This window comes from Sapajus apella, unplaced genomic scaffold (genome assembly GCF_009761245.1).
Source record: "Sapajus apella isolate SASKATOON/1434 unplaced genomic scaffold, GSC_monkey_1.0 scaffold5, whole genome shotgun sequence".
Classification (NCBI taxonomy): Eukaryota; Metazoa; Chordata; class Mammalia; order Primates; family Cebidae; genus Sapajus; species Sapajus apella.
In genome coordinates this window covers 40377517-40393539 of record NW_022436945.1, presented here as the reverse complement: position 1 = coordinate 40393539, position 16023 = coordinate 40377517, and the positions used below count along the sequence as shown (strand labels likewise).

At 41.6% G+C, this 16023-nt stretch overlaps 1 protein-coding gene across 4 annotated transcripts in view; it reads right to left on the bottom strand.

Annotated features, from left to right (window-relative positions):
• The window catches only part of PDGFRA (platelet derived growth factor receptor alpha), a 61479-nt gene that overhangs the window by 22689 nt on the left and 22767 nt on the right, over positions 1-16023 (bottom strand). For all 4 annotated transcript variants that reach the window (XM_032274169.1, XM_032274171.1, XM_032274172.1 and 1 more), the window contains exons 2-10: positions 15378-15438; positions 12337-12654; positions 9786-10046; positions 8666-8796; positions 6271-6442; positions 5990-6179; positions 4279-4394; positions 2344-2470; positions 1138-1331 (exon numbers count right to left, since the gene is read on the bottom strand). In XM_032274169.1, coding sequence (XP_032130060.1) covers positions 1138-1331; positions 2344-2470; positions 4279-4394; positions 5990-6179; positions 6271-6442; positions 8666-8796; positions 9786-10046; positions 12337-12654; positions 15378-15426 — 1558 coding nt within the window. In that variant the 5' untranslated portion in view covers positions 15427-15438. The remainder of the gene's footprint in view (positions 1-1137; positions 1332-2343; positions 2471-4278; positions 4395-5989; positions 6180-6270; positions 6443-8665; positions 8797-9785; positions 10047-12336; positions 12655-15377; positions 15439-16023) is intronic.

Genomic DNA, 16023 nt, shown 5'->3' with positions numbered 1-16023 from the left:
GCAAGGTAGTGTGGCTGTCTGAGCCAGGAATCTCTCATGCTGGTGGGGAAGTGTGAGGGCTGCCTGGTTCATTTTAGGGATAGGCAGTACCGTCTCTAAAACATCTACACCCAGGACACTACATCAACTCTTTCCTTATACAAGAAGGGGACAAAATTCAATCAGGAAAACTCAGTATTTTTTCTCCAAAGTTGCTCCAACAGTAACCTGGTGGACAGAATTAGAATAGGAATCATATCCATCAATAAAGATGGATAAACGCAGGCTGGGCATGGTGGCTCACACCTGTAATCTCAGCTCTTTGGGAGGCTGAGGTGGGTGGATCACAGGTCAGGAGTTGGAGACCAGCCTGACCAACATAGTGAAATCCTGTCTCTACTAAAAATGCAAAAAAAAAAAAAAAAAAAATTAGCCAGGTGTGGTGTTATGCACCTGTAGTCCCAGCTACTTGGAAAGCTGAGGCAGGACAATCACTTGAACCTGGGAGGCGCAGGTTGCAGTGAGCCAAGCCCATGCCATTGCACTCCAGCCTGAGTGACAGAGTGAAACTCCATAAAATAAAAAATATATATAAAAATTAAAAAAGACAAATAAATGCAACTGACAGCTACTATACGGGCAGAAACTTCTACTTCATATGCTTTATTAAAAAGCTTATTTTTAAGTTGAATTTTGCTTATATTGCTTTTGTCTTCATCCATCTTTTAAGGAGCAATGAGACAGAAGATCCTTCTTCCCCACACTCCATCCACATACACAGACATTCAAAATAGAGACTGCAAATTATTAGACAAGCAAAATTATTAGACAAATTTATTAGAAAAGCAAAATTATTAGACAAGCAAAATGTTGAGGGGCCTTTGCAAGATGTGGTTTTGGATCTGAATCTAAAACAAAGTCCCAGGTAGAGGTTGCAGTAAGCCAAGATCACCCCACTGCACTCCAGCCTTGGCAACAGAGCAAGGCTCTGTCTTGAAAAATAAAACAAAGTCCCAGATACCTTTAACGGCATTCATAACTGAATTTCTGCCTTGGGATCTTCATTCCTATATGACCCTATCTGAGATTCAAGGTTCCATGGGATGGTGGGGAGAAGGGGCTCAGCTGATGAGTTGTCCTGACTGTTGAGCAACTCACTGGGAGCTACGAGCTTCAGCTCTCGGTTCTCAGCACCAAGGAGATTCTTAGCCAGGCATCGCACCGCAATGGTCTCCTCTACTTTGGCGAAAGTCACACGGCCCTCCACGGTACTCCTGCCTCGGGGATGGACCTCCGTGATGATGTTTGAGACATTGTTGGCCAAAATCGTCCAGGAAGTTTCGTTATTACATCTAGAGAGAAAAAGGGCCTAAGCACAGGGCCAATTCCTGAGAGTCATGGCGATGAGTGCAGCATGGGAACCCTCTAAGATGGCAAGAGGTTGGGTGGGATCTGGTCTACATTTTGGGGCTTTGCACGCTGACTTATTTCACGTGCAAATGAACATTAAAACTTGTTTGCATATGCTCAAGAGGGAATAACTCACACATGAACAACTGAAAACTAACTGTTTACAGAACAGGTAGGAATAAACAAGTTTAATAAAATATGACAACCATTCCCCAGTCTTGAACCTATGAGCAAACTGAACAGTTCAATTTCAACCATATTTAATGATCTCAATCTCTCACCCCTTCAAAATGGCCTGGAGCCCTCCCTTCTCACCACCCACACTGGGAAGAGCCCCTAAGGTGTCACTACGGTTGTGGCAATTCTCAGATTGAGTTATAAGACCTAGATTCCTGCTCCACGCTGGAATCTTCCAGAAACTCCAGTCAACATCCAAGTCCGTCCTTAGCCCGAGGTTAAGACAAGGAGTCTCCGTCTGGAGTAAGAAGCAACTGAGGCTTCTGAACACAACCAGTTACCACGAATGAAGTATAAACACAGCACTTATGTACCCATTTAAGAAGGCTGAGGACTAGGGGAGGGAGGAAGGACTGGCGAATTAACCCACCAAACAGCAGGTGGGCAGATGAGGGACTAAGCAGTCACATTTATGTTTACATGCAGTCCAGCCACCAAACAAAGTTCACCAAATAAGAAATGTGAGACAGGGTAGTAGAAATCTCCTTAGGACAGTGGTTCTTAAAATTCATCTTTTTTTCAAATTGGAGGCACTTTGAAGGTCTAATGAAAGGCATAGACCTTCTCTTTACAGCTATTCGTGACAAAAGATACACACCCTGAAGCTATCACACCCAAAACCCTATCTGACAGTCAATAAGTAAAATGTATTTGACATCATTCGCGTCAAGGGAGAAAGATTCTGACCACAAAAGAAGACACATCTGTTTTCCATACTTCTTAATATCCTTGCAAATCATCCACTCAATATCAGGAAGCGGCGTGCCTTCGGCCATGCACCTCACCGTCTGTCCCCCAGTTGAGCCATGGTGATCATCAACCAAGTCCAGAATGGATGAAGGAACTGCAAGAGGGAGAAAGAAGTCAGAATGGAAGAGTTCGTCTCCCAGTACACGTGGGACCACAAAGTGGAATATGAGTTCACAACTCATCCATGTGCCATTCAAACTACTCCAGCGGGGCTGAAAGCAGTTGTACAAGTACACTCCAGTGTAGACAGATCCACTTGGTTAGCAGCATTTTCACAGTTTTGGGGTTTTGAGATTTATGCCTGTGATGTTTTAAATCTGGAGTGAAGAAAGCGAAAAGTCCATGGGTGTGATGGCTCACACCTGTAGCTCCAGCTACTTGGGAGGCTGAGGTGGAAGAGACTCATTTGAACCTAGGAGTTTGAGGCAAGCATGGGCAACATGGTGAGAAGAAAGAGAGAAACAAGGAAAAGAAAAGAGAGGAGAGGGAAAAGAAGAAAGAAAGAAAGAGAGAGAGAAAGAAAGAAAGAAAGAAAGAAAGAAAGAAAAAAGAAAGAAAGGAAAGAGAAAAAGAAAGAAAAAGAAAGAAGAGAGAAAGAGAACAAAAGGCTGGCAGGCAAGAAGGAAGGAAGAGGGAGGGAGGGAAGGAAAAGAAAAGAAGGAGGGAGGGAAGGAGGGAAGGAAGGAAGGAAAGAAAGAAGGAAGGAAGCAGAGAGGTAGGGAGATAGACAGGGAGAGAGGTAGGTGAGGAAAGGGACAGGCAGGGAGGGAGGGGAAGTCCCTGATTATTTGGCTTGAAAGGAAAAGAGGTTCTTAACATTATAGTACAGCTTAGGACTCAATTAATGGATTCAGCTAAAGTATAATCTAAAGCAGCATGCACCAAAATGCACCTGTGGTATGTTATTATGTTTTTGAGTTTTTTTGTTTGTTTTTTGAGACAAAGTCTCAATCTGTCACCCAGGCTGGAGTGCGGTGGTGCGATCTCTGCTCACTGCAACCTCCACCTCCCAGGTTCAAGTGATTCTCCTGCGTCAGCCTCCTGAGTAGCTGAAACTACAGGCACCTTTCACCATGCCCAACTAATTTTTGTATTTTTAGTAGAGATGGGGTTTCACCATGTTGGCCAGGGTGGTCTCGATCTCCTGACCTCATGATCCACCCGTCTCAGCCTCCCAAAGTGCTGGGATTACATGTGTGAGCCACCACGCCCAGCCTGTTATTAGGTTTTAAAAATTCTTTTCTAAATCTGTGGTGAAATAAATTAGAGATACGATGATACTTGTATCACAGGTTTTACTGTGAGGATCACATGAGCACACCTCAAACACCTGGCACATGGCTGGGACTCAGGATAGTTGCTGAGCCTGAATGTAAACAGACTTGGCCCCTCCATTCTGGTAGGGACCACTGTACAATGTCTACAAGGAAAATTTGTAGCAAAACTCTCCAGAACAATCTAAGGTCATCTGGACCAAAAAGTATCACTTCTCTCTTCTCAGATCTGGAGGTGCCATATTGAGAAGCGGGTCCTGAGCAAGTTGGTGGAGACCGGATGCGGTGGCTCACACCAGTAATCCCAGCACTTTGAGAGGCCAAAGTGGGAGGATAGCTTGAACCCAGGAGACCGGCCTGGACAACATGGCAAGACCCCATCTCTACATAAATAAAGAAAGCTAGTGGAGCCTAGGGATTCCCCACCTATTCTGGAGTAACCCAGAACCTCCCAGAAATACCTGAATTCATGAGTCCAGCAAAGGTATCCCTGATATGTGACATCTACAGACACTGCTTCTCCCCTAAGTGTTGCTTTTCTTCTATGACTTAGGAGAAAAGTGCCAGACTTTCCTTAGAAGACACTCATCTATACAGCTAGCATTATCTGTATACTCCCTTTACATACCTTGAGTTAACAGTTCAAAAGTATAGCTCTTCACATCATCTTCATTTTGAACTACAATAGTATAGTGGCCACTGTCTTCTTCCTTAGCACGGATCAGCTTTAATTGGCTTCGATACCTTTTAAAGAAAGGATTTTGTTTCAACAAGCAGTAGCTAAGTAAGTTCCAATCATTTAAGCAATTGTACTCTTCAATTTAAGTTTTATTTTTACTTTAAAAAGTAAAGTCATCTTTTTTTTTTCTTGTCCATATCATCTCTTTTCTGGAATTCTCAATATACAGTGCACACACTGAAGGTCTGGATCATACACACAATTCTTACAAGAGAAAACCAGACCTTCAGAGATGAGCAATGGCCTTCTCCAAGAGCTATCAGTTCAGCCAGGGCCTGACTCATGAATGAATAAGCACAGCTCACCAGCTTTTCTTTAAAAACAAAAAACCTTTTATTTTTACCATTTGCTTCCCTAAATATCCATCATTTAGGTGGTTCAGCCAAACAATGGAATACCACTGGAGGATAGAATGAGGATATTTTCTATCAGTATGGAGAAGTCGCAGGATATAACATTCCTATTTGCTTGTATTTTGCTTAAAGAAACTCTGGAAGGCTTCATAAGAACATAATAAAACTAATAAAGGTGTATCCCTGTGGGGAGGAGGGAAGAACTGGGCAGTTGGGAACAGGGGTACAGTGAGGCTTCTTGCAATGCACTCTCTTTATGCTTGATTGTTTTTCAAGCATGGGATTCTATCACCTATTAAAAAAAATTATAGGCTGGGTTCAATGACTCATGCCTGTAATCCCAGCACTTTGGGGGGTCGATGCAGGTGGATTACTTGAGGTCAGGAGTTCGAGATCAGCCTGACCAAGATGGTGAAACTCCCAGCTCTACTAAAAATACTAAAAAACAAAATTAGCCAGGCGTGGTGGTGCATGCCTGTAATCCCAGTTACTCAGGAGGCTGAGGCTGAAGAATGGCTTGAACTCAGGAGACGGAGGTTGCAGCAGACCAAGATCTCGCCACTGCACTCCAGCCTGGACAACAGACTGGAGTTTATCCTACATTGTTTATTGTTTATCCTACATTGCAGATGAGGAAACTGAGGATGCGGGGTGACTCACTCAAAACTCAACCACCAGTTAAGAGCTAAGAGCAATATACCATTCTGATTCAAAGGCAGGGATCTAAGTGACTCACTCACTGCACATCTCTCTCCTGACTAAATTTAGCCAGGCTCTACTATTCTTTCCTGTAGAGTCCTCAATTAGGGCAAATGCATTCCATATTAAGCCTATGACGTTTACATTCATGTAAGGTGGTGTGATAACTGCCTCATGGGTGTAATCACCATACATGTCTACCTGCAATATGGATCATGAACATCAGGGAATATACTCAATCTATTCACTCCTGGTGAGTCCAGTTTTCCTTCCTTTCTTCTACCCTAGCTGAATCCAGTGACCTGTCTTTCCCTGGGGGCCAGAGCCTTTAGTTCTTTTTTCTCATCTTCTCTTTAAGTATTTACCAGCATACTGATACCATATTGCAATGTTATCATTAAAGGGATGTGATTTTGAGCATCTCTTAACCAGATTGCTACATCTTCTAGAGTAACTTTGGGTCTGAGTTGTAAGACATACACAAACCTCAGTCCACCTCTGATGCACACTAAAAAAAAAAGGGATACTTGGGCAGAGTGTTTCTTTACCTTGTTTCCTGAATCTTTTCCACATCAGTGGTGATCTCGGTGAGATTTTCGATCAGGGTCAGGTTGTTTTTCAGCCAGGATATCCTGGGAGTTGGGTAGGCCTGCACCTCTACGACAAAATTTTTGACTTCATGCAGGTTGACAGCTTCCAACTGGCTGAAGTTGGGTTTGATCTCAATGAAGCCTTTCTCTGTACAGGGAAGAGTTTCCATTAAATAATGATTACCATAGATGGATCCCGAGCAGCATGGACGACTGACATTTTAGAAAGCGGAATGTACCATGGACAGAAATAGTGACTTTCTTCATTTCTTTGACCTCCCTGGTAGCCTGGCGGGCAGCACATTCGTAATCTCCACTGTCTTTCACCGTGGCCTCGGGGACCGTCAAAGTGTACACCAATTTGATGGATGGGACTTTGATTTCTTCAAGCATTGTGATGCCTTTGCCTTTCTACAGCAAAAGGGGAAGAAAACCGACTTTTAAAAAGCTCGCTCCTAGGAGTGAACTCTAAGGTAAACTATGGACTCCGGGTGATATGGATGTGTCAGTGAAGGTTCATCAGCTACAACCATTGGAAGGTGGAGATATTGACAAGGGGGTAGGCTATGCCTGTTTGGGAGCAGGGGACACACGGGAAATCTCTGTAATTTTGCTATAAACCTAAAACTGATCTAAAAGGTAAAACCTAAAGAAAAAAAGCTAGCTACTTAGAAAATCATGAGGTTTTTTTATTTTGTTTTTATTTTCAATTTTTTTAGAGACAGAATCTCGCTCTGCTGCCCAGGCTGGAATGCAGTGGCACAATCATGGCTCACTGCAGCCTCAACCTGCTGGGCTCAAGTGGTCCTCCCACCTCAGTCTCCCAAGTAGCTTGGATTACAGGCTCATGCCACCACAACTAGCTAATTTTTTAAAATTTTTTTGTAGAGATGGAGTCTCTATACATTGCCTAGGCTGATCTCAAACTCCTGGCCTCAAGTGACTCTCCTGCCTCAGCCTCCCAAAGTATTGGGATTACAGGCATGAGCTACCAAACCCGACCCATGTTTTAAAAGGATAGTTAATGACACATATAAGGTGTTTGTGCTATACTGCTGAAGGATAAAGAATGTAACAAACTATTATTTAAAGAATAACACCTATTAATTATTCAGGGTTTATCTATGAATAAGAAATATTTAAAAACTTTATCTCAGTCAAGTTCATAGGCTCACGTGTGTAATCCCAGCACTTTGGAAGGCCAAGGTGGAAGGATCACTTAAGCCCAGGAGTTTGAGACCAGCCTGGGCAATGCAGTGAGATCCCCATTTCTACAAAGAAAAAGAAATAAATAGAAATAAAACACAAAAGCTTTATCTCCCTAAAATATAAACAGTGGTGCTCTGGGAAGTGGCCTTTCCTTTGTCTCTCCATATTTTACAAAGTTTCTGCAATAAACCTGCATTACTTTTATAATCAGAAAAGACATATTGTATAAAACAATACTTTGATTATATATGTGTGAGCCAAATAGCATGTACTTTGATTTGGAAAAAAAGTTTCTGTCTCCCATAAATAAAAAGCAGTGTTTATGTGTTAAAAATTAAAGGCATTCAAGGATGAACAGAAGAACCAAATCACTTCCTGTTTCAGGTAAGATGCACATTTGTTGGACTATGAATGTCCCTTCACGGTGTGAAGTTTGCAAGGCAATAGTGAAAATGTCCAACTTCCAATCAGGGCATTTTCAGGGAGGAATGAAGAGCGGCGGCAAATGCATGGGGGAGAGAAGCAAATAAAAGGAGGGAGATCAATAAATAGAAGGACAGAAAGATGTCAAGTGCCTAAAAGAACAGGGAGCAGAAATTTACAAGTCAGGAGTGGAGGGAAGAAATATATATATCTGATTTTTGTTCTCCGTAAGAACGTTAGTCTTTCCTGCATTGGGCATTCATAGCCTCTTACACATGGCTCTCTTACACCCTTAATGACAATGCATTAGAATGACTGAGACCCTGTGTGTAAATCCCTAGTGACCAACAGGCAGCATGGTGGCTCCCCTTCACCACTTCCATCTCCCCTCCTCCCTTCTTCCTGCAATACTGGGCCAGCTTGTGGTACAGTGCTTGGGATTGAGCAAACATCATTTAATCTTTGCTGATTGATTACATGATGCTGTTCACTGAAGGTGACCCATGAAAAAGGTCAGGCATATAGGAGGCAGAACAGGAAGACACAGTGTCCTGGGTGCCAGCAAAGCAGAAGAGGAAGGGGTGTGGGCAATCAACACTATTAGATGAATCAACCCTCAGGGGCACAGGAGCCAAGTCAGTGAGAATCAATGACTGCCTCCGCAATGGTAAAAACCAGTGGTTTTTTTCCTCTTCTAATTTTTTGGTTGATATCTTGTAGCCAGAGAACCTTCCTATTTCTGTCTGACTTTTGAAAAAGAAGGCTTAGTGCACACTCTTTATGTATTCTGAAGGCCCGGGTCCAGCAATTATCATATCAAACTCTCCCATTGATCAAGGAGCCCTAAAGGCCATCTAATCAAATGTGTTCATCATACAGGTGTGAAGATAAGGTCTAAAGAAACTTGTTGATATCCCCATTAGTGACAGACCAAGCTTGAATGCAGGTCTTCTGAGCCCTGCTGCTCTGCTCCAAGCCACTGCATGTCCTGAGGGTACCTACCACTTCTCCAGGGTAAGTCCACTGAAGGTCAACCACCTCATTATTAAAAACAGCACAGGTGACTACAATCGTTTCCCCTGACTTATACACGGTTTTAAGAGCTTCCATTTCTAGATCCAGCTTTGATGTTGCTATAAAAAAGAACAAAAGTAACGGGCTAAAAATCCATGGGATAGTCAGGATCTTATAAAGTTTGAGATTTTTTTTTTTTTTACAAAAACCTTGAAAATAATTTGCCAACCAGTTTGATCTAGATAAAATTTGGAAAATCTCACACAGCTTGCTTTTGAGATGGTGTACAACATATAGTTATAATACAGAATTACAAAACAATAACAATAAAAATAAATTCCAATCAAACAGAACACCACATTCCTCAGCAGTGGGTTAGTTATGGTTATACTCTGCTGCAATCACCTTGACTGATATATTTATTCATTTAATCCACCAACCTTTGCTGATTCACACTGCTCTAGATACTTTGTTTCTATCCAACTGTTTCTTCTCTTCTTCTCTTCCACTCTTCTCCTCAGTACTTTCCCAGAACCTGGCACTGTGCCTGGCACAAAATTAGCTGTGCTCTGATTTTAAAACAGTGTACTCTTGCTGCTACCCATTCTCCCATGTAGAATAAGTGTTCAGGAAATATCTGTTGACCTCAGCATGTATTACACTTCCCCAAGCATACTAACTGCGGACATCAAAGGGTGTAGATGTCTACAACTACAATCTTGCTTCAAAGTTGAAATCACTTTTCTCGAGTTACTAAAATTAATCTAGGCATCTAACCCCCTGGGTGTATGTTTGTTTTCAGGGCCGCCGTAGTCAGGAATGTGAATAAAAGTAAGAGGCTTATATAAGAAAAGAATTCTTTACATTATTTTGAAGTCAACTGATGAAACATGAAATCTTGCATGGGTAATCAGGCTTTAGCCTTTAGTAATTTTAAGCTTATTATTAATGACACAGAGTTCAGCCTGACATTGTATTAGCTGGGGTCCTAAATCCCCAAATAGGAATTTAGGATCACCAGTGATGATGATTAAAAAAAAAAAAAAATCCTACATGCATCTGATGATTTTGCCTGTTATCTAAAGAAAGAAAGACATAATACAAGTACCTTTTAAAGCATAAACATTAAAAGGGATGGTCTGGAACTTTTTTCCTTTGACGATGGCCTCACAGGTATAGGGCCCGACAGTGAAGGTTCCATTGAAGCCCTGTCTGCTGTCGTAGGAGGCAGGTACCACCCCCTCACTGTTGTGTAAGGTTACAGGAGTCTCGGGATCAGTGGTGCGACAAGGTATGATGGCAGAATCATTGTCCTCCACAATGACTAAATAATCCGTCATTCCTAGAGGTACAAAGGCAACATCTGGGTCTGCAATTTAAAAAAGAATGAAGACTCTATTAGACATTAATTTCACCTTTACACATAAATCCAGAAAAACTATCCCACTGGCAGTACTGATATTAGGTATGAAGTTCACCTTTACGCATATATCCAGAAGAATGACCCCACTGGCATTAGTTACCATGACAGCTACAAAGTGATTTTAAAGTATGAATAATATCAAATTGCCTGTATCCTAATGGATAATACTGATGATAAATATAAAACCTGGACAGAAGCTGTGGCTTATGCCTGTAATCCTAGCACTTTGGGAGGCCAAGGTGGGAGAGTTGCTTGTGCTCAGGCGTTTGAGACCAGCCTGGGCAACATAGTGAGACCCTGTCTCTATAAATAAATAAATGAATAAATACTGACTAGGAATCTAAAACAAAATTTAAACAACTACAAACAAAAATGAACAATAAAATAATAGAGTCCACCTCTGTTCAAAACAGGAAAAAAATATTTATAGTTTTACTATGAAATGCTTTTAAAAACGCTTATCTATTATGGTCAGTAACATTGAAAAGTAGCACAGAAATCTGTTTATTAAAAAGTAATCCTCTGAGAAATACATAAAATGTATAATTCCATAGCCCGAGAATTTCTTTTCCAAAAGAAAACCAGCTACTTAAGCCACTCTGGTAAGAAGTTCTAAGAGTCTCAAATAGCAGCTGTAGAAAAGGCCCCCAAATCTCCATTATTGGCAATAAAAAGATCTCAGTCAGACAGCGAAGCAGGGGATACTTGATGGTGTCTGCACTGGAGGAAGGTAGGGAAAAAGAAGAATTTTTGGACAATCTTATAGATTAAAACTTTAGAGACTGGTGTACCTTTAACACATTCCTTCACAGCCATTCTCTTCACAGCAGGGGAAAATCTCTCCACACTCAGAGGATTTTCCTGAAGGAATCTAAGTGTGAATGAAGTTGGGGTGACATTCTAAATACCTTCCCTTTTCAAAACAAAGGTTTTTTCTAATTGCTAAGAAGGAAGGTTCATATGAACAAGAGTATCATGAAAGAAGTAAAGAGGGTCTAGGTCCCCGGGGGACACCCATAGTTACAGAGGGTAGGAAGAGGAGCACTTGAAAACCTGAAAACGAAAAGAAGACAGAAAGGTAGGAAGACATTCCTCTGTGAGAACCCCCTTCCTCGACCTACACCAAAACAGCAAGGATGGCAAGAATTGTAAACAGTTTATGTTTTGTTCTAAAACCAAGTATCCTAGCCATAGTCCTTTTTAATTTACCCAACTGCATACTGAAATTGCCGTCACTTGTGCTAGGCCGTTTTGACCTTTTAATTAAAACACAGGAGTAGGCCAGGCCTGGTGGTTCATGCCTGTAACCTCAGAACTTTGAGAGGCTGAGGTGGGTGTGGATTGCTTGAGCCCAGGAGTTTGAGACCAGCCTGGACAACATAGTAAAACCCTATCTCTACAAAAAATATAAAACCTCAGGTGTGATGGCTCATGCCTGTAATCCCAGCACTTTGGGAGACAGAGGCGGACAGATCACTTGAGGTCAGGAGTTCAAGACCAGCCTTGCCAATATGCTGAAACCCTCGTCTGGACTAAAAATAAAAATAAAAAAAATTTTCTTAATATATATAAAAATTAGCCAGGTGTGGTGGTGCATGCCTGTAGTCCCAGCTGCTCGGAAGGCTGAAGTGGAAGGATCGTTGAACCAAGGAAGTTGAGGCTGCAGTAAGCCGTGATCATGCCACTGCATTCCAGCCTGGGCAAGAGAGTGAGACCCTGTCTCAAAAACTAAATAAATAAAAATAAAGTTTTAAAAATGAAAAAGAAAATTTCTTCCAACTCTCTGAGAATAAATGTATGTTGATAGTGAATCTGAAAAACCGAGTGTTTATTTGGAAGATATTATAATGAACTATCAGCAGCTCCAAGTCAGGGCCTACCTATTAATCTTTGTGTCCTTAGCACTTAGCCCAGTGCCAGACGCACTGTCAGTATGTGTGCAACTTGATGGAACTGAATAGAGATGAGTATATTTCAGATTGTTTATTCAATATCAACACAGGACATGTCATAACAAAGATGTCTTTCAAAACTTAATACAGCTCTGAAATGCTAACAATAAATATTTCTTGATAATATTACAAATGATCTTTATTTAATTGTGCGTGTTAGCTTACATCTTTCAAGCTTCCTGCAGTAAATATTAATTATTTACATGTATTTTCAAAACCTTAGTACATTTAACAGGAGAGACAGGACAAGAAGAAGTTTGGTCCTGGGGACGCATCCAACTCACCTGGCACATAGATGTAAATGTGCCTGCCTTCAAGCTCATTCTCTTCTGTCTGAGTGTGGTTGTAATAGCAAGTGTACAGCCCTGTGTGGGCTGCCGAGGCATTGCTCACTTCCAAGACCGTCACAAAAAGGCCACTGTTGTTTTCCTCATTTCTGATTTCCACATTGGGGTTCTCTTCTTCAGACATGGGGTACTGCCAGCTCACTTCACTCTCCCCAAAGCATCTCAGAGAAAAGGATGAATTCAGCTGCACAACCTTCTCATTTTCATTTGGAAGGATAGAGGGTAATGAAAGCTGGCAGAGGATTAGGCTCAGCCCTGCAAAAGGAAACACACTCTGAATAGGATGCAGCCAGAAAGGACGGTCTCATCCCGAGAACTGAGAGAAGCAACAGTAGCAGCTCAGATGAACAATGACCATTTCTACACAAAAATCCGTTAGCCTGGACGCTCATGAAAGGTCCCCCATTATAGCGGCCACTGCATCTGCTGAGAACAGCAAATGTCCAAATAGCTCCACCAAGCCCTGCTAGATTCACCCCTCCAAACAAATGATCAGAGGACATCTGATTCCAATTCCATATTTCAGACTCTTATGTGTAACCATAAAATATCCCAAGTGGCATGGGCTCAAGCACATATGGGTTCTTTATGGTTCACAGTCACTGCAGAGGTTTCCCTTAGTTAAAAATGAGATGAGGAGCCAGGCACGGTGGCTCACGCCTGTAATCCCAGCACTTTGGGACGCCGAGGGGGGTGGATCACAAGATCAGGAGTTCAAGACCAGCATGGCCATCATGGTGAAACTCTGTCTCTAGTAAAAATAAAAATAAAAAATAAAAAATAAAAAAGAGATGAGGCTGGGTGCAGTGGCTCATGTCTATAATCCTGGCACTTTGGGAGGTGGAAATGGGAGGATCACTTGAGCTCAGGAGCTCGAGACCAGCCTGGGCAATGTAGTGAGACCTGGTCTCCACAAAAAACAAGAAATCAAAGAATTTGCTGGAGGCTGACGTGGGAGGATCACTGGACCCCAGGAGGTTGAGGCTGCAGTGAGCCCTGCACTCTAGCCTGGGCAATAGAGCGCAAAACCCTGTTTAAAAAAAAAAAAAAAAAAAAAAAAAACCATGGAATGAGAAAGGAAGCAAGGATATGGACTGAACAAAACACAAAGCACATCTGTGCTCAAGAATTCCACATCTTCCATTTCTTATAGCCCTTGGGCATACCATCTCTCCCGCATGACTTCCAGGGCCAAAGCAGGATGATGTGGATTTTCTTTTCTTTCTTTCTTTTTCTTTTTTTTTTTTTTTTGAGATGGAGTCTTGCTCTGTCACCCAGGCTGCAGTGCAGTGGCGCTAGATAATGTGCATTTTAATTCACATTTTGTAAGTCAAACCCAAGAATGAAAACTCTAAGTTCATCTTTGAACCTCAAATTTCAGTCTCGCTTATTTAGACTGAAATGGCACCTACTCTTTTGAAATGGAATAAGTGCAACACAGCAAAAGAACTGAAGGTTTGTGGCCATTCTGGATAACGTCCTGTAGTTTTCTACTTATTTTCACTCTTTTGGACTGTGTAAGGAGAGGACAGATAATAAACCCATGGAGCACAGAACTTAGAAAACAAGACACCAAGGCTGACAGAAGAGATATGTCTTAACTATTGATTAATGATCTGTAATCTTCCTTGGGGCCTGATGTGAGACTCCCACTCAACTTCAATATGTGACCACTATAATTCCTGAAGCTTGTTAAGATAGGATTTGTAAGTACATCAGGATCACTTATTACTCTGTGGCTGGGGTATACTTAATGGAGCTTAGAACTGTTGAATCTCTTATCTTGCTCAGTTCCACCATATCCAAATGAGTAAGACAAAGACACTAACAGGCTGAGCTAACTCCTCAGAATAGAAGAGCACTGGTTTCATGGCGAACATCTGCGCTTATATATCTGGAGGAAAACTAAGAAAGTCCAAAAATACTTCAACAAATAACCCCAATAGCATCCTTTTGGTGGGAAAGAGTTTTTAAGATTTTTATTTTTATTTATTTTTTTTTTTAGACGGAGTTTCGCTCTTGTTACCCAGACTGGAGTGCAATGGCGCGATCTCGGCTCACCGCAACCTCTGCCTCCTGGGTTCAAGCAATTCTCCTGCCTCAGCCTCCTGAGAAGCTGGGATTACAGGCACGCGCCACCATGCCCAGCTAATTTTTTGTAGTTTTAGTAGAGATGGGGTTTCACCATGTTGACCAGGATGGTCTCGATCTCTTGACCTCGTGATCCACCCGCCTCGGCCTCCCAAAGTGCTGGGATTATAGGCGTGAGCCCGTAATCTTAGCGCGCCCGGCTAAGATTTTTAAAGAGCCAAACATTCATCTATCAATTTAATTCCTAGAGAAGATAAAGGTGACTCTGAGACTTGGAATAAATGGAAGCATCTTTCATCAGGACAGGTATGATTTAAGACTGGTATGGTTTCTTGGGCAATAATTTTCTATTATTTATTTCCTTTGAACATTTTTTTTTATTTTTAGAAATGAGGTCTTGCTATGTTGCCCAGGCTGGAGTGTGGTGGCTATTCACAAACATAATCATAGTGCACTGCAACCTTGAACTCCTGGCTTTAAGGGATCCTCCCACCTCAGCTGCTAAAGGAGCCAGGACTACAGGTATGCCACCTCTCGCAGCTGACCAGTCTTGAATTTATCTAATCCAGCTCTATTAGAAGCCTTGTTCTAGAAGAAGGAAGAGGGCAGTAAATAAATTTAGAGATTACTATTAACAACATTTCAATGCCAACATTATCTATGTACTAAATCCGCCACTGGAGAGCATTCTTTTTGAGATGGAATAAGTGCAATACAGCAAAGGGAACTGAAAGTTTGTGGTCATCCTGGATAACGTCCTATAGTTTTCTATTTCTTTTCACTCTTTTGGACTGTGTATACAGAGTATAGGTAATAAATCCATGGAGCACAAAACTTAGAAAATGAGACACCCAAACAAGGAACTCAGAGGGGACTGGGCTCCGTACCTGTAAGAAGACAGCCTAAGACCAGGAACGCCGGATGGAAAGTCCCCATAGCTCTGGAAAACTAGACAAGTCAAAAGTCAACAGAAACAGCATTAGCAAATAGAAACAACCCTAGAGCCTACTTCTCTTTGTGTTTTGCACAATAGAAAATATTAACAGCATCATTTTAGTCAAAAATGTCCCAGATTAAAATTCAAGGTTCAAACAGTAAGACACCTGAAAGATGAAAGAATCAATGGGGTTCCGAGATCACAGCAGGAGCTGCCTGAAGCCGAAACCTTCTGTGATTGCATGTAGTTTTCAATGGTCCTTTAAACCATTTTTATGAAGAATTCGAACAACAGAGAAATAAATACTTACGTATATTTTCCCAACTTCCAAACTAGAGCTGATTTTCACGTTTTGATTCGTAAAGAGGTCACACTTTCTACAACTTTTAGAAAAGTTGCTTGGATCGGAGTGAATACCTTAATATTTAAGTGCCATTAATATTTCTGAAGCTTCCTAATTAACTTCTGAAACTTCCTACTTAATTAACTATTAAGTACCATTAATATTTCTGAGACTGCCTAGAATTTCTGAAACTTCCAACAATGGATGTCATTTACAGGAGGGCTCTGTGATGCTGAGGCACATTCCAGGCTCA